Source organism: Macaca mulatta, chromosome 6, assembly GCF_049350105.2.
Source record: "Macaca mulatta isolate MMU2019108-1 chromosome 6, T2T-MMU8v2.0, whole genome shotgun sequence".
In the NCBI taxonomy this organism is placed as follows: domain Eukaryota; kingdom Metazoa; phylum Chordata; class Mammalia; order Primates; family Cercopithecidae; genus Macaca; species Macaca mulatta.
In genome coordinates, this window is record NC_133411.1 from 160,595,219 (window position 1) to 160,621,961 (window position 26,743).

At 47.9% G+C, this 26,743-nt stretch overlaps 1 protein-coding gene across 2 annotated transcripts; it reads right to left on the bottom strand.

The window, feature by feature from the left end:
- On the bottom strand, positions 1-25,642 carry SPARC (secreted protein acidic and cysteine rich). 2 transcript variants are annotated; one of them, XM_028849854.2, is made up of 11 exons: positions 25,574-25,642; positions 20,887-20,930; positions 14,927-14,996; positions 13,398-13,460; positions 11,937-12,024; positions 10,380-10,501; positions 8,407-8,527; positions 6,068-6,201; positions 4,962-5,110; positions 2,679-2,827; positions 1-2,190 (listed from the first exon to the last, which is right to left on the bottom strand). In XM_028849854.2, the coding sequence occupies exons 3-11, from the start codon at positions 14,981-14,983 to the stop codon at positions 2,162-2,164; spliced, it is 912 nt and encodes a 303-aa protein (XP_028705687.1). In that variant the 5' UTR covers positions 14,984-14,996; positions 20,887-20,930; positions 25,574-25,642; the 3' UTR covers positions 1-2,161. The 2 variants fall into 2 exon arrangements, with proteins under 2 accessions (XP_028705687.1, XP_014996753.1); XM_015141267.3 differs by lacking the exon at positions 20,887-20,930.
- Positions 25,643-26,743: the final 1,101 nt, after the last annotated feature.

The following is a 26,743-nucleotide window of genomic DNA, read 5'->3' on the forward strand; positions in this document are numbered from 1 at the left end:
TTTGATTTTTTAGGAGCTTTTATTATTTGAGTAATGTTAACATAACTTAAGAGACGGGAAATGACATCTGGAGATCCAGGTATGTGGCCCACTGCAATTGAGCACATTTTTTGGGTCTGTTTCTCTAAGGGGAGTCTCAAAACACCAGCTCAAAATATGACACATATGACACAAAATACGAACATGCACGAGCTTTGAAAAGTGCTCTGTAGTCTTAATGATGATCTAGAAGAGCACTGTCCAATAGAACTTTCTGTGATGATGAAAATATTCTACATCTGACCTGCTCAATAGGGTAACCACTGATCATGCCTGACTCTCAAGCACTTGAAATGTTGCCGGTGTGATTGGGGAGCTGCATTTTGAATGTTAATTAATTTAAATTTAAATCTTAAAAAGTTATACGTGGGTAGTAGCTGCCGTATGGAACAGTACAGCACTAGAATAATGCTGTGTCCTCCTGTTACACACACTCATGGTCTCTCCTACTCTCCCTTTATTGCACCTGTGACATCTTGCAATTTATATTTTGTTGTGTCATTACTTAATGTATTCCTCTGGACTCTAAGCTCCAAAAGAACAAATGTTTTGTCTACTTTACCATAACTGTGTCTCCAGTGCTTGGCATGGGACCTGGTACAGAGTAGGTACATCATAAATATTTTGTGAATGAATGAATGAATGAATGAATGAATGAATGAACGAACGACCGTGATTAATAAAAGGACATAGCTGCTCAGTCTGGTGCTGATAATGGTGGTAGTGATAAAAAGGGTTAAACCACAGGTCATTAAATGAAAACAGCTAAGTTAGTGCTTACAGGAACCATACACTCCCTGTGAGTAAACATACCAGTGTGTGTGTACAGGTGTGTGTGTGTACAGGTGTGTGTGTGTGAAAGCATAATAATGTGTTTACAAAGGTTTGCATTTTTGTAGTCGTGTGTAGACATGTATGCTCATGTGTTTGTGTGTCAGGATAATAAGGTGACTAAGACTAAGACACATGCAAATCACCCAGGAAGGCAGTTTCTAAGTCATTACTTTTTATTTTGAAAGATTCGTGAAACTCTTCACACCATGGTGAGAGTTCGTATGATTAATAAGAAGCAGCTTTTTCATGAAATGCTTGGAGGTGAACGAGTTCTCAGCCTGTGAGATCCGACCATCCCATTAACTTTGAAGTTTCTCTTAATTAATAGAAGAAAAAAAGGGAGAATGAAGAAAAGGAGGAACATGCTAAAAACCTTATGACAGTCGTCCAAATGCGGGGAAAGAACAACCAATTCACTAACTCCACTTTTTCTATTTTACAACTTTCTACATCTCACTCTTGATTTTGGCCTTCCTGGCTGAAACAGCCTGGCAGTCCCCAGAGCCCCTGAGAAGAGCCCTGATTCTCCAAAAGACAGAGGAGGAGAAGCCCTGCAGGATGCGCTGACCACTTCCCAGAGAACTGACAGTCCATGCTCCCAAAAGTTTGAACCAACAGCCTAGTGTGAAAAGAAACTGCACTGAAAGGTAAAGGAGGAAATGGTGACGAACTGGGCTTATGTGAGAATGTCTATATTTTCATAACACAGCCCTAGAATCTTTCTCTCAGTGACAGCCTCAGGCAAACCACGTTCTGGTTGGTGGGTTCTGCAGGGACCTCTCCCATCACTGGGCCTCTAGTCCCAAAACCATCCTTGACAACATCGTGTGTCTGTTACTTCCCTTTGCCCACCTTCAGGCCACCTGGGGAAGCCCACAGGCAGCCAATACCCTGAAATGAAATGAACACAAAGTCTGACTCGGTGAGTATTAGTTTCAAACAGAATACTAGAGAGAAAAGTTGAAGCTGCAATGTGTGTTTAAGGCAGAGTCCAGCAGATCCATATCCACCCATGTGCCAATAAGACAATGGGCAAAGCTACAAATGGCAAGAGAAAAATGGGACTATTAATGAGTGTGGAAAAGGCCTTAATAGTTAAGTTACAGCTAAGAATGTCATGTCTTGGGTTAGAATTTTCATTTTTAGCACCGTTAAAGTATTCACTTAAATCTATGTTAGCACCTTGTCCCCAGGCAGAACAACAAACCATCCAAACATTTTAAACATTGGGGGAAACAGGAAGGGGAGGGTTAAAGAGAGAGAATCCGGTACTGCGGAAGGAGTGGATTTAGATCACAAGATCCTTGTCGATATCCTCTGCAAAGCAAGAAAAGATCAGGGTTAAAAATAAGGCTGTGTCGATGATGACGCACTTCCCAAGGAGTTGGTGGACTCCCACCCATCCCCAGGGACAGGGGTCTAGGTGGCCGTCCAAGGTCACCCAGGAAGTCAGTGACGGAGGAACCTCGCTTTCCCTGTCTCTGGCCTTTCCCTGTCTCTTACACACGCTGCCAAGTTACACTTCCTGTTTCCTCTCTGTGTGCCTGCCAGTTCCCAAAATAGTGTTTAGCACAAGGTGAGTGCTAACGCTGGAGGAAGGGAAAGAGAGAGAGACAGTCGGACGGACAGAGAAGGATCAGGAAGATGCCCAACAAACCGGAGTCAAATAGGCAGACAGAGCAGAGACAGGCAGAGAGGACAGACAACAGACAGACCAAGAGAGCAGAGAGTGTGAGGATGACAAGCCAGAACCCTGGGAGCAGTGCTTCTGCCCATGCCCCTTGCTCCTTTGCTCAGACACTCACTCTGCTTGATGCCAAAGCAGCCGGCCCACTCATCCAGGGCGATATACTTGTCATTGTCTAGGTCACAGGTCTCGAAAAAGCGGGTGGTGCAGTGCTCCATGGGGATGAGGGGAGCGCGCAGTGGGGCCAGCTCGGTGTGGGAGAGGTACCTGCAGGGAAGAAGGCAGGAGAGGGCCTGAGGCATGGAAAAGCTCCACACCCAGCCTAGGGAGGCAACCGGGGAGTTAGCCTGCCCCAGAGCGTGGAGGAAAGGATATTTAAAGCAGGACAAAAAGCCAGAATCCCAGGTCTACCCCTAGCTCTGCCACTGACTGCTCTGAGACTCAGAGAACAGCAGTGCCCCATTTGGAACCTCAGTTTCTCCTTCCAGCAAAGAGGAGGAGTTAGCTGTAATCACTAACAGCCCTTCCAGTTCTACGGTTTCATGGGCTCAAAAACAAAGGTCTTTTTGGTGTGTTTGATTGTTTCCCAATTGGCTGAGAACTGGGGGCACAGAAACTTAAAATCAAAATTCAGCACTTCTGCTATGGGTAGATCAAAATCTGGCATAACACAACCCTGTATATTGTCTATGGACACACATTTATATAACTATAAATGCCTAGTAAAGCGTCTAAAAAGCCACACCAATCTGGTGACAGTGCGGCCGTCTGGGAAGGAATGTGGAAAGGGACTGGGATTGGCCGTGAGGGTTAATAGGAGCTCTAACCATCTTCATAGAGCTTTACTTGTGTATCCTGTAATGTCTGAGAGGGAGGTCCCTTGGATGTCTCCCACTGTCCTCCCTCCCTATTCTCCCTGCTGGCCTTAGACTCCAGAGCATGTGTATAATTTTTTTCTTTGTTCCCCAGAGCCCCCAGCTACTTGTCCCTAAAACACTCTCCCCGCCAAGGATCTCCAGGGAACAATGTGACTCCAGTTGTCTTCTTAACCTCTAGACCTCCCAGCCCCACCCAGCTCACCAAAGAAATCACACAATGTTTGAACTGATAGGAACCTTCTCCTCCCCTTCATTGTACTGGTGGAAAACCGAGGCCCAGGGAGGGGCAGGGATGCAGGCAAGGTCACCTACAGCCCTGGGATGGGAGGAGGAAGAAGTGGGTCCCCTTGCCCAGGCTGGAGCCCTTTCCCAGATGTGCAGTCCTTGCACCCCATCTGGAAGCCTCCCTCCAGGCCCTCTGTTGCAGTGGGATCCAGTTGCTTTGCCTGAGCTCCAGATGTTCCCCCTTGACTTTTCCCCTCCCTGCCACAATGAGTGACTCAGTTGGATCCCAGCCATGGCAAGAGCCTGGGAGAGAAGTGGCCGGGAGATTCCCAGAGCTCAGGAGACCCCAGCCCTCGGGATCACTGGCAGGGTTGGCGGACTCCAGGCACACGGGCTGGATAAAGAGCAAGGGGTGAAAATCCTAGAGAGGCAGTTCCCTGAGTGTGTGAGTAGGGGAGCCCTTCCTTTCTGCTGTGTGTGATGCTCTGCTTCCACAACCCAAGGACAAAGTGAAAACAACTCTGGGAAGGTGCAGGTGTGGCTTGCTCTATCTGAGGCTGAGCGGGAGCTCTCACTTCATCACCACAAGAAAAGTTCAGAAGGTAGTGACAGGGTTATGAACAGAGTATGAGTCCATAAGGGCAAGGACCATGCCAGCTCTGATTGCTGTTCAATCCCCTGCCTAGAATAGTGCAGGGCACAAAATGCACACTCAGTAAGCATTTGCTAACTGACCAGCTGCCTGCTTGTTCTGCAGTGCAGTTGCAAGTGCCTCATAACTCATTTGGACAAGGGACAAGAGTCCTCAAACTGGGGGCTCGCAAAATAGATGGGATTTTTTGGATAACTTCCAGGGTCAGTTGCGCCCTGTTGGGGCTGGGCCTTAGGAGAGGGCTTAGACAGTACCAGGTGGCTGCACTGCCTCTGGATGTTCTGCTGAAGGACAGGAAGCATATGGCTGACACCACCTTGTCCCCTGCCACCCCTTGGAGCCTGGTACTCCTTCCTAACTCACACTCCTTCATTATCCAGATATCCACGCCTAGTACTTGCAGGATTATGGAGCTATTTTGAGCTCCTACTGACTTTCACCTCAGCATGAGAGTGTCTTATTGGTTTCTTTCTCCCAAGTCCACATCTTTTCTCCAGATGCCTCATCTTTCTGCTCCAATCCCCAGGCAAACTGTGGATGCCAGGGCTAGAAGCAGCATAGGCTGCTGAGAGGCTTTCTGGCCCTAGCTAGCGCACCTGCCAGCCTGGAGTCATGGCTCTGTCCACTCTAGGGTCTGGGGTCTTACCCATCAATGGGGTGCTGGTCCAGCTGGCCGAACTGCCAGTGCACAGGAAAGATGTACATGTTGTAGTTCTTCTCAAAGTCCCGGGCCAGCAGCTCCACGGGGTGGTCTCCTGCCTCCAGGCGCTTCTCATTCTCATGGATCTTCTTCACCTGAGGGAGTAGAGACCGTGTGTGACAAGAGGTCCACGGAGATTGTCTGGGCCAGTCGGGCCCTCCCACCCCTGCCAGAAGGCCAGAGCAGGCAGAGACTAACTAGACCAAAGCTCACAATGAGGGGAAGGAGGTGTCATAGATGGGTACCAGCATCTCATTCACAAAAACAGAAGCCTGGGATGATCTCAAAGAATTCACCGTATAGCTACCCACATCAAAATCACCTGGAGAAGTCCAGGCACACTGGCTCACGCCAGTAATCCCAGCACTTTGGGAGGCTGAGGCAGGCAGATCACCTGAGGTCAGTAGTTTTGAGACCAGCCTGGCCAACATAGTGAAACTCCGTCTCTACTAAAAATACAAAAATTAGCCGGGCGTGGTGGCGTGCCTGTAGTCGCAGCTACTCGGGAGGCTGAGGCAGGAAAATCACTTGAACCTGGGAGGTGGAGGTTGCAGCGAGCCGAGATCACACCACTGCACTCCAGCCTCGCAACAGAGTGAGACTTTGCCTCAAAAAAATAAAATAAACATAAATCACCTAGGGAGTATTTAGAATGCAGCTTCTTAGGCCTGGCTTTTTAGAGACACTGTTTCAGTGGCCTGAGGTGGGACCAAGGAATCTGCATTTTATCAGCATCCTGGGGTACGTAATATGCTCTTTAAAGTTTAAGATCCACAGACTCCAAAGGAAAAAGGAACAGGGCTATTTGTGTCTCTTTTGTTTAATGCTAAGTTAAGCAAAGGGAGCAGGTCTCTGCCGCAGGACTTCTCAGCGATCTAAGATGTTAATGTGCACCACCAGCCTCCAAAGGCGGGAAGAGAAGTATGTATCCTGGTGCTCGGGGGTGAATGCACGCTCCAGAGCAGGATGCCACCCTGCAGTTGGGGGCCCAGTTCTAGGAATGGGACTGGATCTTCGCCAGCACAGGGCCAGCAGGGCCAGAGACCACTTACCCGCAGCTTCTGCTTCTCAGTCAGGAGGTTGTTGTCTTCATCCCTCTCATACAGGGTGACCAGGACGTTCTTGAGCCAGTCCCGCATGCGCAGGGGGAATTCGGTCAGCTCAGAGTCCAGGCAAGGGGGGATGTCTGGGTTCCAAACACAGGGGTGGTCAGCACAGACCCTGACTCTCCCTGCCGAGAGCCAAGCAGTTGCCTGGGCTGTGCTCCCCACCCCAGGGCCCCTACACACACCACCTGCATTGGTGGCCTTGGCACAGTGGCTCAACCTTTCTGGGCCACAGTTTCTTCACAGGACAAACAGCATAGGAGATTATGTATGGGAAGAATGCTCTAAAAATGCATTGTGCAAAGGCATGGCTGCTGCTTTCTCAGCCTGATCTCCTCAGATCAGGGAAACGGATGGCTCCTGATGGCTCCTGCACCTTACTGGGTGCTGGGCTTTGGGTGTGATTCTAGCTGAGACGGCTTATGTTGTTCATGTCAACCATTGGCAGGTGTTTGAAGCCGGGAGGCTGAGGGATCACATCTATCCACAGGCCCAGCTTGGCAGGGAGTGGGGAGTAGAGGAATCAGGGATGTGTAACCACCAGAATCTTCTTAGAAATGATTCCAACCTGGTCTTTGGAACTTAGAATCACAAATGTCGGACCCGAAGATTTCATCCAAGTCCACACTTTTCTTTTTCTTTTCTTTTCTTTTTTTTTGAGACAGCGTCTCACTCTGTTGCCCAGGCTGGAGTGCAGTGGCACAGTCACAGCTCACTGCAGCCTCGGCCTCCTGGGCTCAACCAATCCTTCCTCCTCAGTCTCCTGAGTAGCTGGGACTAGAGGCATGTGCCACCATACTCAGCTAATTTTATTTTTGAGACGGAGTCTGGCTCTGTTGCCCAGGCTGGAGTGCAGCGGCACGATCTCAGCTCACTGCAAGCTCCGCCTCCCGGGTTCACGCCATTCTCCTGTCTCAGCCTCTCGAGTAGCTGGGACTACAGGTGTCCGCCATCATGCCCAGCTAATTTTTTTGTATTTCACCGTGTTAGCCAGGATGGTCTCGATCTCCTGACCTCGTGATCTGCCCGCCTCAGCCTCCCAAAGTGCTGGGATTACAGGTGTGAGCCACCGCGCCTGACCCAAGTTCACACTTTGTACTGGACTTGTTAGAGGTCAGCATGGAGAGAAGGGACTTGCTCAAGGCCACATTGTCAGAGTCCCATCCAGCAGCCAGGGCAGTGTGGTCGCCTGGGGGCTTAGGGTCTGCTCTTCCCTCATCACTGGACCGTGGAAAGTCCCCTCTGTGAGGCTACCTTCATTATTAGCTGGGGGCTAGGAGAGAACATCTGGTGACAAAAACCTTAGGAGTTGGAGTGAGTGGGCAACATGCCTCAGGGAAAGCAAAGTCACTTCGTAAAAGCTCCTTAAGACAGGCACTCTAGTCTCACTGCTCAGGGACTTCCCACCCACGCTTCTTCCCCCAACCCTGCTTCTCTACTCTGTACCTTCTCAATTTCATACCTGGGGCCCCACGAGGAGAACTTTGTTTCCCCTACGTACTTTTCTGCACCCTGTGCACCTGAGGTGGGTGAGTGGCCGTCCTCATTGCCATCGGGCCAGAATATACAAGACCCACAGTGTGGATGTTGCCTTGGAGTGGGAGCAGGTGTGGTCTTGGAGGTCTCCCATGACAGGGAGGATGCTGAACAAGGGACTTGGCTCCACTGAGTCTGTAGCTGGGGTCACTAACCAAAGATCAGACCGCACCCTGGCATCCTTCCCCAGTCAACGGGCTCCCAGGTTTCTGGAAGAGGGTGCTTATCCTCTCTCTTCAGAGGGCAGATAGGAATGTAATGGAGTAAAAGGATGATGATATGACAGTACCGAGTAACAGGGCCCAAAGCAAACTGACAGGCATAACCCTTATTTTAAAGCATTCAAATTCAGATATTTTCAAAATATTTTGTAGGCCCAGGTCAAACATCATTTTTGCTTTATAGTGTTGAAGCAAGAAAGATGCAAGTTAGCCTTAGAGAAGAACTTCTTCCTCGTTAGAGAAATGAAACGCGGTTGTCTCCGATGCTAGTGAGAGACTCCAGAAGCCCTCCCTGATGCTGACCTTCCATAGTCGCTCAGTCCTTCCCCAGAAAGTACCCTGACCTCAGAGTTGAGAGGAGCCGATTCATAGACGATTACCTCCGTTTATAAACGGGGATGCTGAGACTCAGAAAGGGAAAGAGATTTGCCCAAGATCACCCAGCATGGGGGTGGCAGAGCCAGCATCAGTGCCAGCTCAGAGCTCTCTCCCCAAGACAGGAGTCTGGAAGGGCCCAAGGACACTCACATTTGCAAGGCCCGATGTAGTCCAGGTGGAGCTTGTGGCCCTTCTTGGTGCCCTCCAGGGTGCACTTTGTGGCAAAGAAGTGGCAGGAAGAGTCGAAGGTCTTGTTGTCATTGCTGCACACCTGTTGGCAAAGCACAGAGCACCCCCTCCTTCATTCCCACAGCCCTTAGCTGATACCACTATCCTTGTGCATTTCAGAGATGGGAACAGCGAGGGTTAAGCAAGGAATGTCATTAGCCCGAGGCCATACAGTGGGTTGTGGTAGGGCTGGGACACAAATCCACTCTTTGGGTTCCCAGGTCAATGCTCAGCCCAGGCTGAGAGCCATCGATGGTCTTTGAGCAGAGGCATGACTGAGTCAGGTCTAAGACACAGGGGGAAAAAAATCCTGGAAGATATTTGAAGAGAAAGTTAAAGATGGGAATGGGAGAGAAACAAGAGTGTTCAAAGAAGAGTTAACATAGCAGGCCTGGAACTGTTACCCTTAGAAAGGCCTGCTTGTAAGGTCAGCCTGTGGCTGGTGTCTGGGAACTTAGCTGGGAAACAGTTCCCTGCACTGTCGTAAATATTTCCCTAACTGATAAGAGTGGCTCACTGTGCCTGGACTGTTTGTACAAACAATCTGGTTCATGCTGAACATCTGCTTTCCTTCTGGAAGTATGAAATTCTGGTGCATGCTAGGCAAAGGGTACCTATGTGACCAGCCTCCAATTAAAACTTTGGGTGCTGAGTCTCTAATGAGCTTCCCTGGACAGAAACATCACTCATATGTGGTTGCATCTTTGTAGCTGGGGTAAGAATGCACTCTGATGACCCCTCATGGGAGTAAGTCAGTCTTCACCCAGATTCCTCCAGACTCTGCCTGTGTCTTTTTCCCTTACGATCCAGCTGTATATCCTGAATATGTTGCTGTACTAAACCTTAGCTGTGAGTACAACTGTATGCTAGCCACTGGAGTCCTAGTCAATCTCTGAACATAGGGGTGGCCAAGTAGAGATGTTGAGGGCTGGACGAGGGCAGTGGCCATAAGTAGCTGTGTTAGGAGGAGGGGAGCCTGTGTTGAACATCCTGTCTGTACTTGCTTAGTATAGCTTATATGTCACTGCAGAGGGAGAACTGATGGGCACTGGTGACTGGGCATTGGGAGTGGGGAAGGGTGAGGAGGAGGAAAATGTTAACAATGATATTAAAATGTGGAGCCCAGAGGCTATGTAGTCTCTGGAGAAACTGAAGAGGGAGAAGCCAGATGCGAGGCTGTAGGAACAATGCTGGCCCCAGATTTGCTGCCATGAGAGAGACTGCCACTTGCATGATGGTGGGCAGGAGCAGGCACTCAAAAAATATTTACTTGGATGGCTGGCTGGCTGGCTGGATGGATGGATGGATGGATGGATGGAGGGATGGATGGATGGATGGAGGGAGGGATGGGTCCTATTGGAGAGAAGGGACATATTTGAGAAATAATTTAAAAATAAGTAGCATTTATTGGATACTTGTTATGTACCAAGCATTTTCTGATACATCTCCACAACACTTCTATGAGTTAAGGACTATTTTTATCCTCTCTTTGGACGTGAGAAAACTGAGACCTGAAAAGGTTCGGCAACTGAGCTGAAATCTCACAGTTAACAAGTGATGGAGATGAGGTTTGAAGTCAGCCTTCGGTTTGGCCCCAGAACCCGTATTTTTGGACCTGATTCTTTGCTGATGCTCTTATACTCTTAGCTCTAGAGTCTGGCATAGGACTTGGAACCTGTTGGTGCTGTTAAAGTCTTGCTGGTTGCTGGAAAGATCCAGTGCCAGGCAGAGCACTCTGACTCATCCCCTCTTTCCTGCTGGGACTAGGTCTAGTAAGGGGACTTCTGAGACTGGCGCTGCCCCCATAGAACCACCAAGCCGACAGTTTCCTGAGCAGACATCCTGTATTCCGAAGTGCCCAATCCCTACCCCCGCCCCTGTCTCTCAGCCCTCACCTTCTCAAACTCGCCAATGGGGGCCGGGCAGCTGGTGGGGTCCTGGCACACACACATGGGGGTGTTGTTCTCATCCAGCTCGCACACCTTGCCGTGTTTGCAGTGGTGGTTCTGGCAGGGGTCTGTAGGGCAGAAAAACAAGGGAATCAGCATCACCTGGACTAGCACATCTACCCCCATCCTACCTGGACAGATCTCAGGGCTGACAGTCCTTGGCTGTGGCCCCTACTCTGGGCTTTGGGCAGCCCTGAGTCCTGCCTGCTCTTACACTGAGCCTTGCAGTCAGCATTTAGCGGAGCAGCTGGTTCAGCTGGGGATTAGAGGTTTAGCTCGGGATAGAGGCCAGGCCCTTTTGGGGGGCTGGAGGCTCAGTCTGGGACCCAAAAACACTAGATGCCATATGACTTTCCCGAAGATTGAAGCAACCATTGTGTTCCTGGGTCTCCACTGAACAATCACAGTGAGGCTTTTCTGGATTCCAGAATAGGCTTTCTAGAATGGCTTAGAAAGTCAGCTGTTGACACTGAGCCAGGGAGCGGTGAGGCCCAACAAAACAGACTTAAGCAGCTGTAAAGGACAAGGGAGAAAAGCCCCAAGGTCCACGCTAGACAATAGAGCCTGGTAAACACCGGATGAGGTGGGCGTGGAGGCGGGAAGGAACATGACTCAGTAGACGTCCCTCTGTTCCAACAGAAACCCTGTGCCCAGCTAGATCAAATACCATTAACTATCCCCTCAGGATGAGAGCTTAATGTGGCCTTTACCTAGCGATGCTTTATTTTGGGTGTTTTAATAATCCTTTAGTGGATGCCTACTCAGCTTGTCTGTAAACCTTCTGATAGCCCTGGGATGAGGTTCTGCTGTCTTCATCAGCCCTATTTGAGAGATGAGAAACTGAGGCTCCGCGATGCTAAGCAAGCTGGCGTGGAGAAACCTAGGTTCAAAACTTGGTTGGACTGCTTCCAAAGTCCATGCTTTTAACCCCTTGGGTACAAATGCCTTGCACCTAGGGCTGCAGCCAGAGCCCCTAGGTCATTTCTCTCCCAGGGCACTAACGCACGGATAGCATGGTATGGTTTATGTCAGATTGCATTTCCTCAGGACCTCGTTTCCTTGGGTTGTGTGAAATAGAATGAGCTTATGAGTGTGCAAGTTCCTGATCTCTTCTCTCAGATCTATTCCTCTGTGGGGCACGGGCTGAGACAGAAGCAATGGGGGATTTTGGCGACCTGATGTGATCAGCAACCTCCGTGGGACTGGGAAACTCAGCTTTGGACTCAGGGCAAAGAGCTATGAGGGGAAAAGGCCATTTTCAGCTGGAGAACTCTCCTTCCTACCACACACATGCATGGCCTGGAAACCGATCTTGCCCAGATCCCAGGGGACTGAGTGCCACAGTTCCCCGGTTATTAAGTCAAAGCCGTGTTTCCTCCATAGCCACTGAGGACCCCACCCTGCATTTCTGCTGGAAGGAGCCTCATGTAGGCTGTCCTCATGCCCCAGACCCAGGCAGCCAAGGGCAGCTTGGATGTGCCAAGTCACAGGGAAGGGACGTACTTTCAGCTACCACCTCCTCTTCGGTTTCCTCTGGGCCGTCATCAAATTCTCCTACTTCCACCTGGACAGGATTAGCTCCCACAGATACCTGGAATTGAGAGAGAAGAATGGGTAAAATGGTCCCCACTCCCATCCCAGACCCATAAGGGTAGCTGAAGGGTTCCAGGTCACAGAAAGCACAAATGCAGGGTTAGGAATCCAGATTTAATCTATAGGCCTGTTGTGTTTCGCAGTATGCCTGGGATTCTGTTGAGCTGCCTTAGAGGCCACCAGGGGTGTTAGGGAAAGAGAGCGTGAAAGGAAAATATATCTTGGACCCCAAAATCAGTAAGCTAAGGGGAAAAGTCAAGTTGGGAACTGCACAGGACAAACCCGCCTCCTATTCTATGCAGTCGTCCCTCTGAGGCTCACCTGAGACAAATGCTTATCTGATTGCTTCCTCTCCCCTATTGTTTATGTAAAAATGCAGATTCACTGAGCCAGATTAAATTGTGTATTCAAGGGAAGGCTGATCAAGGACTCAAAATAATGCAACCATTTGTCTCTTATCTTCTTCTAACCTGGAAGCTCATACTTCTCAAGTTGTCTTGCCTTAGTGAACTGAACCAATGTACAACTTAGACATATTGATTGATGTCTCATGTCTCCCTAAAATGTATAGAAGCAAACCGTACTCCCAACTACCTTGGGCACATGTCTCAGAACTTCCTGGGGCTGTGTCATGGGCTCATCCTTAACCTTGGCAAAATAAACTTTCTAAATTGACTGAGACCTATGTTCACAAGAGGGTGTCAAGCCTCCACCCCTGCCAGTCACACCCAAGCATCTCCCCTTTCCTCTGTGTGTGTGTGTGTGGTTTTTATTTTTTTATTTTTTATTTTTTAAGACTGAGTCTTGCACTGTCACCCAGGCTAGAGTACAGTGGCGAGATCTTGGCTCACTGCAACCTCTGCCTCCCGGGTTCAAGCGATTCTCCTACCTCAGCCTCCTGAGTAGCTGGGATTACAGGCACACGCCACCACACCAGCTATTTTTTTGTATTTTTAGTAGAGATGGGGTTTCACCATGTTGGCCAGGCTGGTCTTGAACTCCTGACCTTGTGATTCGCCTGCCTCGGCCTCCCAAAGTGCTGAGATTATAGGCGTGAGCCACAGCACCTGCCCTCCTCTGTTTTATGTTTGGGGAAACTGTGGGTAAACATGGAAGAACAGTTGTTCCACAGCTTAAAAAACAAAAAGTTTAAGGTCTTGGCCCCCAAACGTAGGGTTCCGTTGAAGGTTTGGGAAGCATTCAGGAGTGTGTCAGGATGTGGGGGATACTCAGGGTTTGCATCGATGCTATGCGTGTACACGGAGATGAACGCCGCACTCTAGCGCTGAGACCCACAGCACCCGCCCTAATTTCTCAGGGCACAGAAACAGGTAGAGAGGGGCTAAGGGGCTGTGGTCACTGCCCACATACCTCGGTCACCTCTGCCACAGTTTCTTCCACCACCTCTGTCTCATCAGGCAGGGCTTCTTGCTGCTGTTGGAAAGAGAAAGTAGGGTTCAGAGGGGTCAGGAATGAGGCCAGCTTCACCTCCAAAGTGCCTGTGGCCTGAGATACAGGCTAGGGGGGCTTGGAGAGCAGCTCACTGGAGATCCCCAAAGTTGTGTCTCACGGACTGCCATGGGTGAGGGACAGGACAAAGAAGGAGCCAGTCATGTGAGCACCGTGGAACGCTCAAGCAGCTCTCATTTTATGTATTTTATATCCAAGGTGTCTACCTAAGATTTAGCTTGGAAAAGTATTTCTGCTGCTTTGATTCTTATAAAGTCTGAAAATCACTGATCCAGATCAATTCCCTCACTTTACAGATAGGAAAACTGACATCCAGAGGGGATGACACTGTGAATTTTAACAGATGTCATCATCTTCCTCACAGTCTGATATTATTATTATTATTAGGCAATGTTTCTTGCCATTTCAACTTGGAGTAGGAGAAAGCAAGAAAACACACAACTTTGAGGCCCCTAGGTGGCTGGGGCTGCTTCAAAACTTAAAGCCAACTTTGAGAAACTTTTGCCTCCATCTACCAGCCTGATCAAGATTGCCAAAGTCTGCCATCACTCCCACTTCTTAGTGAAGAGAAGATGAGGGGATCACAGGTTGAAAGAAATTGTACTTTTTGCCTGCGCTGCTTCTTCCTCCTCTCCCGGTGAAGGCTTCCAGATGGGCTGTGGATAACTACTCCTGTCCTCTGCATGTAATGCTTGGAGAAGCTGTCTGTCAATCAAGGGGCCCCACCCTTCCCTGGCCAAGATGTTGCCTCAGGACCCAAGCTCAGCCAGACTGGCTCTCATTTTTTGAATTTTTAAAAATCTTCTTGGCACATTCTCTCAAGATGTGAAAATTGCTGGAGTTGATTCATTCAGATAGCAACATCTCAGAGACTGTCCATTAGTTCTTAACTCCCAAAGCCTAGATTTGCCCTTTTCCAGTCCTCCCAAGGCCTTTAATATTATAATCGACCTCTGTATCTTCCCCTCCTCCACCAATTTAGTTAGATTGAACGGTTGCTTACAACCAAACAACCCTCGCTGTTTCAGAAGCCAACACGTTCCTCTCTCTATAGCTTGAATCTCTTCTAACAATCCCCCACATCCCGTCTCCTGCCTGCTTGAATTCCTCATATGACAAAGAGGTCATTTCCTTCTAAAGCAATCCTAGTTCATTGCTGGGAGGCTCTGACTACTAAGAAGTTTAGCTAACATTACATGGAACTCTCTCTTCTCTGAAACATCACCCAATGGTCCTCATCCCAGTTTTTCTCCTGAGCTTATTAACTTAAGAAAAACAAATCTTAAAAAAAAAAAAAAAAAAAAAAAAAAGACAACTAACTTGAAATGGGGAAGTCCCTGTTCCCTTTCAGCATCCAGGGCTGGCAGGCTCAGAACCCCTGGAGCTGGTGGTAGGAATGAAAACAAGAAGATAGATATTTAGGTACTTACAGGGGCTGCCAAGGCCCTCCCAGCCAGGCAAAGGAGAAAGAAGATCCAGGCCCTCATGGTGCTGGGAACCCTATGGGGAGGAGAGATTGAGAGTTCAGTGAGGGTGAGACGTCCTTATTGAGATTTCTGAATTCCTGATATGTGCAAGATAATGTTAGATGGTACAAGTTAAATGGTAGTGAAAAACATGAGAGGAAGTTGGTTCCATTTAATATTCTTTCAATTCTGCTTATATGAAAAGAAAGTCTCAGTTTGGTGCTAAGATATCTTGAACTCCTCCTTTATACTCATCTATCTCCTTTTTTAACAGAGAGAACAGGCCTCCAGCTCAGAGCTTCCACAGGAAATTATATCCAGCTGGAACTGAATAAAGTTGTTGTTTTTGGTTTTTTTTTATGTGTTTGTTTTTACAGTTTCCTTCTATTTATGACAAAGGTACACAGAGTTTTCCATTTATGGTAATGATATAAAATCTGCTTTCATAATACATTTATTAAAGTTTTAAAAAAGTGATTCAACTAAGGTGATGGGCTAATTAGCTAAGTTTGGGCAATGCCAAACCAGACCATCTTCAAGGTCCCTTCAATCCCTGATATTCTAAAATTATTTTTTTCCCTAAACCCAATCTCTCCTCCTCCTTCTCTGTAGCCTCCTCCCCCTCCTTCCTACTCCCTCTGCAGTGGGAGAAGTTAATAGGCAGCAAGTTCTTGCCAGTTTGAGACAATGAGATCCACATACTAAAACAAAGAACAATAGCCTTGGAATGTAACCCATGGAAACTTGAGGGTGGCCACATTTTTCTCCATTCTACCCAGAAGGGACAGCAGTTCTTTAGTCCTATAAGGAAACCATCCAGATGCTTCCATGTGTTGCAGAGGGGATGTGTTGAGATCTTGAAAATATCCCTGTTCTGGTAACTGTTAAGGCCTCATTCTCTAAATGGCAAGCTCTAGACTCTAATACTCTCATGACTATAAGGGATGTTGGAGCAGCATCTCCTCTGAGGATTCAAAACCAAAATGCCATTCCTAACAGAGGCTCTGTGGTGGAGACACTTCATTTCTTGTGCTAACTAAATGGCTTTTCATTTTTAAGTGACTTTAGAAAGTTCTTTCTTTTACTGATCTAAATCTGCCTCCCTCAAACCTTCTGATCTGTCTACCCTGCCTCCCCTGCAGCCACAAAGAACAAACTTGCTCTTTCTACCCACACATAGTCTTCCAGTCAGGAGCAACAATGGCCATGTCTTCCATCTTTTTTCTCCCAAAACCTCCCTGTCAGGCTCATCATCCCTTAATTCTTCCAAGACTTCTCAACTGACCAAATGGTGGTGGGAGGTAACCTGGCATCATGGAGAAAAACACTCAGCTTGAAATTAAATGCCAGGAGTTCTTGTTCTACCACAATAGTATCTTGATGTACCGGTTAAGTCTTTTGGTATCTCTAGACCTTGGTTCCCCCATCTATCAATTGAAAGGGGTAGACTACGTGAACTTTGAAGTGGCAGCCTCGGTCCTTAAAAGGCTCTTAAAACACCCCAAGAACATTCTGGTCTTGACGCATATCATCTCCTCTGGGATCATTTGGCTTCACTTGTACTATAGCATTTGGGAAGCAGAAACAGGCAGAGGAAGGGCCGACTTCATAATGGTCCTTTCTTGGAATTAAAGAGACACAAAACCTCACCCCCTATTGCATGGAATGAATGAAATAAAACTAACAGAAATTTAAAGGACCTGGGGGTTTGGTATTGCTTTACAATGACCCCAACTCCCAGAGGAGTCTAGTCTTCCCTTTGGAGGCAGCTTGTGGAATGTTCCTCCCCTCACACAGTTGTTCACTTGTTCCCCAGGCTTAAGTGGAAAAATCTCCCTTCTTGCTTCCCCCTTTGGAAGACGCAACATAAATAACTCCTGCATGTGGCTCAGGACAAATGGAACAGAAAAGAAAACATCAAGGAAGGACTTTCTGAGACAGTTTGAAGTCGAAGGATCAAAGTGAAATGGCAGCTAAAACAAAACAAAAAAAAGTCACCCTGTCTGAGTTACAATGACAGGGAAGTCATGTTATTGAAGAAATAGCCCAGCTAGGACTGGAAATGTAGTAAACTTCAGATTAGAAAGACAGCAAGACAGACATTTCCCTGAGTCTGTGTCCTGCACATGAGCAGTGTAACCACGCTTCCCTGTGACCAGGGGAAGGTTTCGCTGGGCAGCTCTTCCGTCTATCCTGCCTCCCCATCTTCCTGAATTCTTTTTCCAGCTGCACACTCACCCTCCCTTGCCACCCTCATCCCTGTTGTTGCAGCCAGAAGAGAAAAATAACTCTAAGTCTTACAGTGTTGCTTCATAGTTTCTAAAGCACTGTCACATAACAGTCTCCTAGAGCCTTCCGACAATGCTGGGAAGGAGGCAGACAGTCATGGAAGGGTTCTTAGTCCCACAGTCCTAATGGGGAGTCTGAGGTTGAGAGGGAGGAAGCACTTGTCCAAAGTCATGCAACATTCAGGCCCTCTCCAAATAGGCAAGCGTTCTCGCTCATGGAGTTGGGGTGAGCCTGATAGGAATTATGCTCAGACAGGTGGGAGTGGGGGAGAAATACAGAGAGACTGTTAAGAACAGAATGCAAAATCTTGGAATACTCCCTCAAAGTTTTGGAAGAAAACTGTAAAAACAAACACAAAATTTGGGTCCTGCCCAGTACCCAGTGCTACACCACCAGTCCCAGAGCGCTTTTCCCCCAGATGATGAGATGGGAGGGAAGGGAAGCGGCTGAACTATTCCAGATGCACAGCCATACTCCCTGCTTCCCACAGGATACCTCTCTGAGGCTCTCTAAACCACCACTGACCAAAGAGGCCTGCGTCCATCCTGCAAAGCTAATGGAGTATAACAGTCACCCCAGCAAGGTCAGAGCACAGTGTCGAACCCCAGTATTCAGAACTTACCAGCTGTGATCCTTTGCCAATCAAACCTAGGTGTAGTGTGCCTGGTGAAAATTTAAATTCCCTTCATATAAATGACCAATATTAAATGAAAACACCCTCCTTTGTATTTCTTTAGTCTGTGATGATGCATACATTTATCATTTTCAGGGTGTTTTCATAATCCAGCATCCCACTGGGGACTCAAGCCACATCTTTCTGCCCAATAGTACAGATGAGAAGACCAAGGCCTAGAGGAAAGGAGAAACCTGCCAACAGCCGGTAGCAGTGAGTGAGTGGCAGGACTAGGGTGAGGACCCATGCAACCCTACCCCACCACTGGCATGTCTCTACCTCTGCACACTATTTCCCTTGGCAGTTACCCACTCCCAGGTGGTCATCTGAATGGGGCTCCGTTGGGTCTTGAACTGGCCTGAGTTCCTGGGAAGGAAAATGCCCAGGGCCAGGGGAGGAAGAGGAGGCATATTTCCCTTGGCTTGGTAGCCATCAAATGCAGACAGTCTTAGCCCCCTCCCAGCCGCCACTCACTGCCTCCTGTTTCGTACATTGAGTCCCTTCCTTTTGCCTTTATTTGCTCTGGAGACTGCTGAAAATCCATCCTTGGCTGCCAGCAGGACCTGAAGCTGAGGTCACTTCTCTCTCTGGAAAGACTCCGAGGATGGAAAAGTACAGCCAGCCCCCAGGTTTGTCCCTGAAAACATAAAGGGCCTCCTTTGGGCTCTCCTTGGATGCTAAAAAGCCACTGAACGTTAGAATAGGGGGGATACCTCAGAATCATAGAATCATGCACTGTGGGTCTCAGAATGATAGACTCTTAGAATGTGAAGCAAAGAAACTGAGTTGCCATCTTTAAATCTTATTTGGGTGGAAAGAACTTATGGAGTAATGCAACCCAACAGGACTTCCCAAGATGATGAATATATTCTATATCTACAGGGTCCACTATGGTAGCTACTGGTTACAAGTGATTATTGAATGCTTGAAATGTTGCCAGCACAAATGAAGAACTGAGTTTTAAATTGTATTTCATTTTAACCAATTTTTTTATTTTAAAATTTTATACAAAAGGACTGAGGACAGTCCTAAAAATCTTACTTAACCCAGACCTTGTTGAAATACTGCAATAGAGAATAATGGAAAACATCTTTTTTTTTTTTTTTTTTTTTTTTTGAGACAGGGTCTCCCTCTGTCACGCAGACTGGAGTGCAGTTGGCGCAGTCTCAGCTCATTGCAACCTCTGCCTCCCAGGCTCAAGCGATTCTCCCACTTCAGCCTCTTGAGTAGCTGAGACCAGAGGCACATGTGACTATACCCAGCTAATTTTTCTATTTTTTTGATAGAGGTGGGGTTTCACTATGTTGCCCAGGCTGGGCTCAAACTCCTGACCTCAAGCGATCTGCCCGCCTCAGCCTCCCAAAGAGGTGGGATTACAGGCATGAGCCACCATGCCCATCTATTTCAATCAACTTAAATATAAAGTGGCTGGTGGCTACCATGGTAGACAGAGTGGTAATAAACTATGAGGCAGTACAGCATAAAGGTAAGCTCATGGGCTCTGGAGTCTATATAGGTTCAAATCCTGGCTCTGCCACTTAGCAATTGTATGACCTTTAGAAATCAACTTTACCTCTTGGGGCCTCAATTTGTTCCCCAATGTGTAAAATGGAAACAACAACATACCAATCTTGAAAGGCTCATGGGTGATTTACACAAGAGAATCCAAATAAAGAGGTAAGCAATGTCGTCGCTGGGAAAAACATCTTAAAGTCCGAGGATCCCAGAATCTCCATCCCCCGAAAGAGTTCAGTGCAAAATTCCAGTGCTTTATAAGCCCAGGGAGAAAGGGGTGTTTGGGTGGAACAAAGGACATATTGCCCCTGTTGGTCTGCGTAAGTCCAGCCTCCAGAGGATACAGTGACGAAGACCAGGCCCAGGGCTGGCCTCTTACTCGGGCAGCTGATACCAGCCAAGCATCTCACTCTCACTATTTGGCTTGGAAACAAGGGCTTCAAAAACACATGTTGCTGGTAAACAAGCCCAAAGTGAGGAAAACAAGTCTAGAGGCTAATAAAGGAAGCCAGGAGCCAGGCCCTCCAGGGAGTTGGGACTCAGAAGGAGCTTGGGCTCTGCTGACGTGGGGACCAAGCCAGGCAGACCAGAAAGGTGGCCACATGCAGCTACAATGGCGCTCCTGCTCACACCCCCGGGAACAGACATAGCAGCTCAGAGGTGGCCTCATGATGTGGAAGTCAGGAGAGCTGAGAGCAAGTCAGCATGTCTCCCAGCTAACTGTGCGAACTTAGGGGAGTCTCTGCCCTCCAGAACTAACACCCCCAGCTTGTCTGTTTGAGGTCAGTGATCAAAATTATGTAAGCCAGAAAATCCTTTATTTCAATGAAATCTTCTTCAGAGTCCGATATTTCAAACAGCTGAAATCTTTTAGCATGTATTGAAACATATGAATGACTATTATCTATTTAATCAGTAAGTGTGAAATTAAAAAACAAGAGCAGGCTGGGCGCGGTGGCTCACGCCTGTAATCCCAGCACTTTGGGAGGCCGAGGCGGGTGGATCACCTGAGGTCAGGAGTTCGAGACCAGCCTGGCCAACATGATAAAACCCCATCTCTACTAAAAATACAAAAAAATTAGCCGGGCGTGGTGGCAGGCACCTGTAATCCCAGCTATTCGGGAGGTTGAAGCAGGAGAATCACTTGAACCCGGGAGGTGGAAGTTCCAGTGAGCCAAGACTGCGCCATTGGCCACTGTACTCCGTACTTTCACAACAAAAGTGAAACTCCCTCTCAAAAAAATCCACAAAAAAGAAAAGCAGCTAAAAATGGAGTGGAACTGAGGACTGGGAGTCCTACACACAGGGACATTCCCTAAGATACCTTGGAATATCTGTAGTTTCTCCTAGGAACACAGTGTGGAACCCTTGGGCAAGGTGGTCCCTTAGGTTCTTTTCAGCTCTGATTTTCTGGAACAACTTAGGCAGAAGCTTTTTAGAGCATTACCTCTCTCCACTTGCCCCTTGACTCTCTGCTTCCACTTCTATTTCCTGTGGGAAGAGAAGAAGCTAAAGGAAACTTTTAAGGTGTGGCAGCTAAAACTTAGGACTGGAGGGGTGGAGCTTCGGGCTTCCTCCTTGGCTCCCTCTAGGGGACCACTGTTGCATCGTGGTGACCACAAATGAAAGGGGGAGAAATAACGTCAAAGTATCCAGGCTGTTGCATCTGGAAAGGCCTCTGAGATCCCAAAGATAGCAAATATGTGGCATATGTGGCAAACACGTGGCCTCCACCTACCTCTCCTGCACATGTGGCAGACATTACTAATCAATCGTCTGACCTCTTCCCCTAAAGCCTAGAGAGGCATCAGAATCCTGAACACAGTTCTTCTGACAGCCACTATCGATGGATTAGTGATGTTGTCAGGCCACATGAAACCTCTATGTGATGTCTCTTATTGTAGAGATAGAGAAATTGAGGCTTAGAGAAGGAAAATACCTCACTGGAGGTCACACGGCAAGCTGGTGTCTGAGCCAAACTTCCAGATTGTCAAAAACATCCAGATGTTTACTTTGCTTTGCTTTTTTAATCTGATAGGTCTGAAATCCTAATGCCATGACTAACACAAGATGACCCAGGGGGATCCCCAAATGAGAGAAGTTAATACCAAGTTTCTGAAAGAAACCAGCTCTGAAAACAATTGTTGTCTATGTTCATGTTTTCCTTGCAGACAACAACCTCTTAGCTTGATGGGTGAGAGCAGAGATGATTTCCTGTCTAAGCTGCCAGCTGAGGAGAGGCTGTTTTTCTAAATAATTCTGTCAAGTCACTACTTGCTGGCCCCGGCCTTGCAGAGTCCAGCTGTCCCTGGGTTCAGGATTGGGGTTGGGAGGGAGGGAGGGAAGGAGAGAGGGCGGTATCAGGTTCTGTGCTATAGAAACAAGGTCCTCAGGGCTGCTGAAAGCTCAAGGCCGGTTTTCTCTTCTTTCATTTGAGACTGACATTTGGGAGGGAGCCAGCTAGAAGCAAGCAGTCAGCCACCTACAGGCACATCGCGCAGGGCCTTTGGGCCTAATGACAAAGCCATGTGGGCTGGAATAGGCACTGCAGGCCAGCCAAGGGGAGAGACAAAGTGCTGCTCACCACTTAGTATCTACAGGACTTGTGTGCATGACTGTGTTTCCAAACTGAACAAATGGGGATTGGGGGAAGGCAAGGTGAACATCTAAATGGTCCAAACACCTGGAAGTTTGGCTCAGACTCCAGCTTGCTATATGACCTCCAGTGAATTATTTTCTCTTCCTGAGCCTCAGTTTTTCTCTCTCTGAGACACAGAGTGATATATGTAGGTGATACATGTAGGTTACACTTCTGTCTCATTGTCATGATCCATATTATGTTTGACTGTGCACATCCATCCATCCATGTGTGACTACAAGTGGTGGTGTGTGTTTGTACACCTGATGGCATGTCTGTGTAAGTTACATAGAGCCTGACTGAGCATCTGTGTGTTTCAGCCTGTAATAGGCGAGGATCAGAATTTTCACATTCATTAAGATATATTCCTGGAACTTGTTTGTAAATCAGTGTCATCCAGGAAGAAGTATGTGAGTGAATGACTTTCTGTGTCTGCTCCTGTAATGAGGCACTTATTTTTAGCTGAGCCAGTGGGTGCCTGTTGATGAAATCACTGTTTATGCTCTTCAGCCCTATGGGTTTGTACCTGTCCCTGTTTATCTCTGCATATTTATCTACCTACCTAAATGACTTCAAAAGCCAAATATTCTACTGTTTACCTCACATCCTCAGCCTTTTCCTTTCCTTCACCATTCTTTCTTATTTATAGCTTGTTTTCAGCAAGGAAAGCTGTTCTCATGAATAGCAAACCCCAGTCACACTATTGGTTGACAAATCTCTACAGATGGATAAGGATTACAGCATGATGGTTATGTAACCCAAGATCCCCTAGCCCATCCTTTCTTGTTTTCTTTTCAACTGGGGGTGTAGTAAGGGGGTGTTAGAAATGCAGGCCAACTATTCCTTCAAATAAACACTGTATCTGGGATTTAGGTTTACAGGACTTTAGAGTTAGAAGGGTGCCTGGGAGATCATCTAGCTTAGAACCTCTATTTAACAGATTGGGAAACTGCAGCCTCAAGAGAGGAAATGTCTTTCCCGATGTCAGGCACTGTGAGTCAGAACACACTTTTTCTTTTTTTTTGTACCCTTGGCCAATGCTTTTCCTACATAGAGGGCACAACAGTCTTGGGAAATACACAAGAAGGTCCCCAAATCAAAATGAAGGTAAACAATATTATGATTTTAAACTTTTTCCTGTCAGCACTTCTAGTAAAGGGAAGTTCTACATGAACCCCAAGATAATGGAGCTGCCAGGGAAAAAAAAGAAAAAAAAAAAGCTGAGAATGATTTCACCAGGTCTTTGGATGCCATTAATCCATCAGTTCTGAAACCCTTTGCATTATGAGGGAACGCCACAATTTGTGCTTCCCTGGGCATTATCCCATTTCTTCCACACACTATCTACCCTCTAGAGGTGGCTGCTGTTACTGTTCTTTAACTGTAGAGGGAATGGGGCCCAGAAAGAAGTATTAGTTCAAGGCCAAATGGTACCTTCAGGGCACAGCCAGAGCTAAAACCCAAGTCTTCAGACACCCTTGCAAGGAGATTATCACGGCCCAAGGCTTCCCCGGAATCCTGAGAGATCACAAGGGCAGGGCCTAAAATTTGCTGCGGTCCTTGAATTTGGGGGTGGGGTACGTTCAGACTGATGTTCTTGGAGGGTTCTGAGCGTCCCCTCCCAGCCAGCAGGCAGAGACCCTGAAAAAAAGGTTACCGTGGCAACTCGCATTCCTGGGAGAGTGAGTCAGGCAGAGAAGAGCCTTCTGGTGGGTGGGACTTGGAGAAAGTTTCAAAAGTTGATTCCTTCTCCAGGCAACCCCCTTCTTCCCCTCCCTCCCCCTCTTTGCTCTAGGCTTTGTCGATGTGGCAGCTGATAGCTGCAAGTTAACTCTCTCTTTCCTCAACCACTCCCTTTTTAAAAGGGAAATACACACGTTTGTTACCAGTCCTCACTCCATCCCCACGTCATGCCCTCTAATCCATTTGAGAATATCTTAAAGCTGAAAGTTGTGAGCACCCATATTCATTCTCTCTCTCTCTCTCTGTCTGTCTCTGTCTCTCTCTCTCTCTCTCTCTCTCTCTCTCTCTCTCTCTCACACACACACACACACACACACACACACACACACAGTGCATACAATTTTTAGGGGCTTACAGATGGCTTGAGGCCCATTCAAAGACCACTCCATAGACCCTGGTTAAGAAATCTTCCTTTGAATATTTTAGAGGACACAAAGCACCTCAAAGAGCCTTCAGTTTCAGCCTTCTTTCTTTACAGATGGGGAAGCTAAATCCAGGTGAAACACTTACCTAAGATCACACATAAAATGCATGCCTGAAGCCTGTGTCCTACGTCTGCTTTGCTTCTCACTAAACCACCAGCACTTGGGGCATACAGAAATTTAACTCTAAAGCATTACTAGCGAAAACATTTTCTCTAATGAAAAAAATGCTGTCCTTTCCTGAGGAAAATGCATGCCTCTCTGTTCCCTTTTGGGCAGACTGGGATTCCTGGAACACATAACTCAACCCAGCGCCCCCTTGCCCTTGGAGTCCTTGGAGTCCCTTTCCCTAAAGAAGTCCACATGACAGCCAGTTCGTGGAGCCAGTGGCAGTGAAGAAAGGTAGTGAGTTTGTCTGACGAAGACCTGACACCCTGACAGGCTGGACACCAGCCTTGGGTGGAGTACGGAAGGGGACCCTGGAAATCTCTCCCTCTTCCCTTCCCCCTTTCCCCCTTCTGAGAACATCTCCCCCCAGCACACTCCACCTCCCACTACACCCACGTCTTGCTTGACGATATCTGATATCTGGGTTCTTCAGATCTAGATAAACTAAGGGCTACTGCCTGTGTTTACCATCCCAGGGAACTCAGGACAGGAGCAACACCTAGCAGAATTTCAGGCAGAATGGCACTGGAGTTTGTGTATGTGGGGGGACGGAAGGTGGTGTTTGGGAGTGAGGAGAATCAGAGGAAAACACAAGGCTTCCCAGAGGTGGGGATTAATGGTGAAGCCTCCCCCTTTGCCTTTCGGAGATCAAACGATTGTTCGTGCAAAGTCCCTTTTGGAAAACCGAGCCCCTGACCAACATCCAAGTCTAGGAGGTTTCTTCTCCTGGAATAAGGAACAGGAGGACAGACTCCAGTTGCTGGCCAGGTCCCTGTGGCAGCTGTGATGGGATCAGATTCCCAGGAAAGGAGGAAGCTGCCACATTTGCAAAGGGAGCAAAGAGGACAGGCAGGCAGCCTCCGAAACCAGAGAGACAGACACAGGGAGAAACAGAGAGTGAGAAATGCTCCCCTGAAGACATAGTGAGATTATTTTCTGTAAACCTATAAGGGAAGACAAAGTTACACAGTGAGTCCACCTTCTGAAAAGCAACAGGCAGACAGGACCGAGGACCATGATCTTAAGGGGAACCGTGATGGAGCCGGGAGGAGAGGTGCATCCTCAGCAGAGCTTCCCTCCCTTGCACACGAGCTGACGGCGTGAACTAGGGTGTCGGGGTTGGTGCAACTATAGAAGGGAAAGGCTGGGCGGGGGTCACATACCTCAGTGGCAGGCAGGCAGGCGGCAGGCAGAGCGCGCTCTCCGGGCAGTCTGAAGGTCTGCAGGAATGTGGAGGGGTTTAGAGACAGGCAACAGGAAACCACTCAGAGCTCTGGGCTGGGTCTATCTCCCCTCCACCCCGCGGTCCCTCCTCCTCCTGTCTCCTCCTTCCCCCAACCTCCTCCTTCTCCCACAGCCAAAGCTGTCTCTGTCTTTCATTTCTTTCCTCCTCTTTTTGCGGTGGGCTGTCCTGACCAAATGCCCCAACCCTGCCTGCCTCATCTGTTCCGGGGCTGCTGCCTAAACCGACTCACAGAGTGCCAGGGCTAGACAGGCCTGGAGGGATCACCCAGAACAGCCTCTTTCTTGTTCAGAGGGCAAGTGAGGCCTGGAGAGTGCAAGGAGTTACCCAATGGCCCCCAGGGGCAGAACCAGGCGCAAGTGTCTTGATCTTCTAACCAGTGAGCTTTACAGGAGTACTCCCTAATATTAGGCAATGCTGAGAAGGGCGAAGCAATTCAAGGGGCTTGTATTTGCCACAAAGGCAAGGCCAGGACTTGCCACTGTACAGACAAGACAAGCTGCTACTAGTGGTATCATCCTTGATGATTTGGAACTGGTCTTAAAAAAAAAAAATCCCACTCAAACTCCATTTGTACCACTGATAGGCACGTAAGGGATTAGACATCTAACTGGTGGACCTGTGCCACCAATATTGAACAGATAAGGTAACTGATGATATTGATGATAATCAGAAGAGTAACAATAGCCAAGGTTTACTGAGGACTTAATAATCTTCCCAGCAACCCCTTATCTTAGACATTGTAATTATGACCATTTTAATAATAAGGAAACGTAGAGGCTAAGTAACTTGCCTATGATCACCTGGCAAAAAGTGGTACGAGCGGGCTGATTCTACGTTTCAACTTGGGTCACTCCTGTTGTATAGGAACTGCTCAGTGAAACAGGTCTTGGCTGAATATTGATTTTGTGCCTAACACTCTGGGAGGTATGCGAATTAATACCTGGCCTTGTCCTCAAAAAGTTTTGTGGTTTCTGGTTTTGTTTTGTTTTTTTGAGACAGAGTCTCACTCTGTCGCCCAGGCTGAAGTGCGGTGGCATGATCTCGGCTCACTGCAACCTCTGCCTCCCGGGTTCAAGCAATCCTCGTG

Bases quoted from the DNA above. Each gene is read 5' to 3' on its own strand.
- SPARC (XM_015141267.3), bottom strand. From the start codon at position 14,983: ATGAGGGCCTGGATCTTCTTTCTCCTTTGCCTGGCTGGGAGGGCCTTG. The intron at 8,528-10,379 runs GTGAGGGCTGAG...CTTTGCCAACAG, and splicing joins CCATTGGCGAGTTTGAGAAG to GTGTGCAGCAATGACAACAA. The intron at 2,191-2,678 runs GTGAGTGTCTGA...CTTGCTTTGCAG, and splicing joins CTGCTTTGGCATCAAGCAGA to AGGATATCGACAAGGATCTT.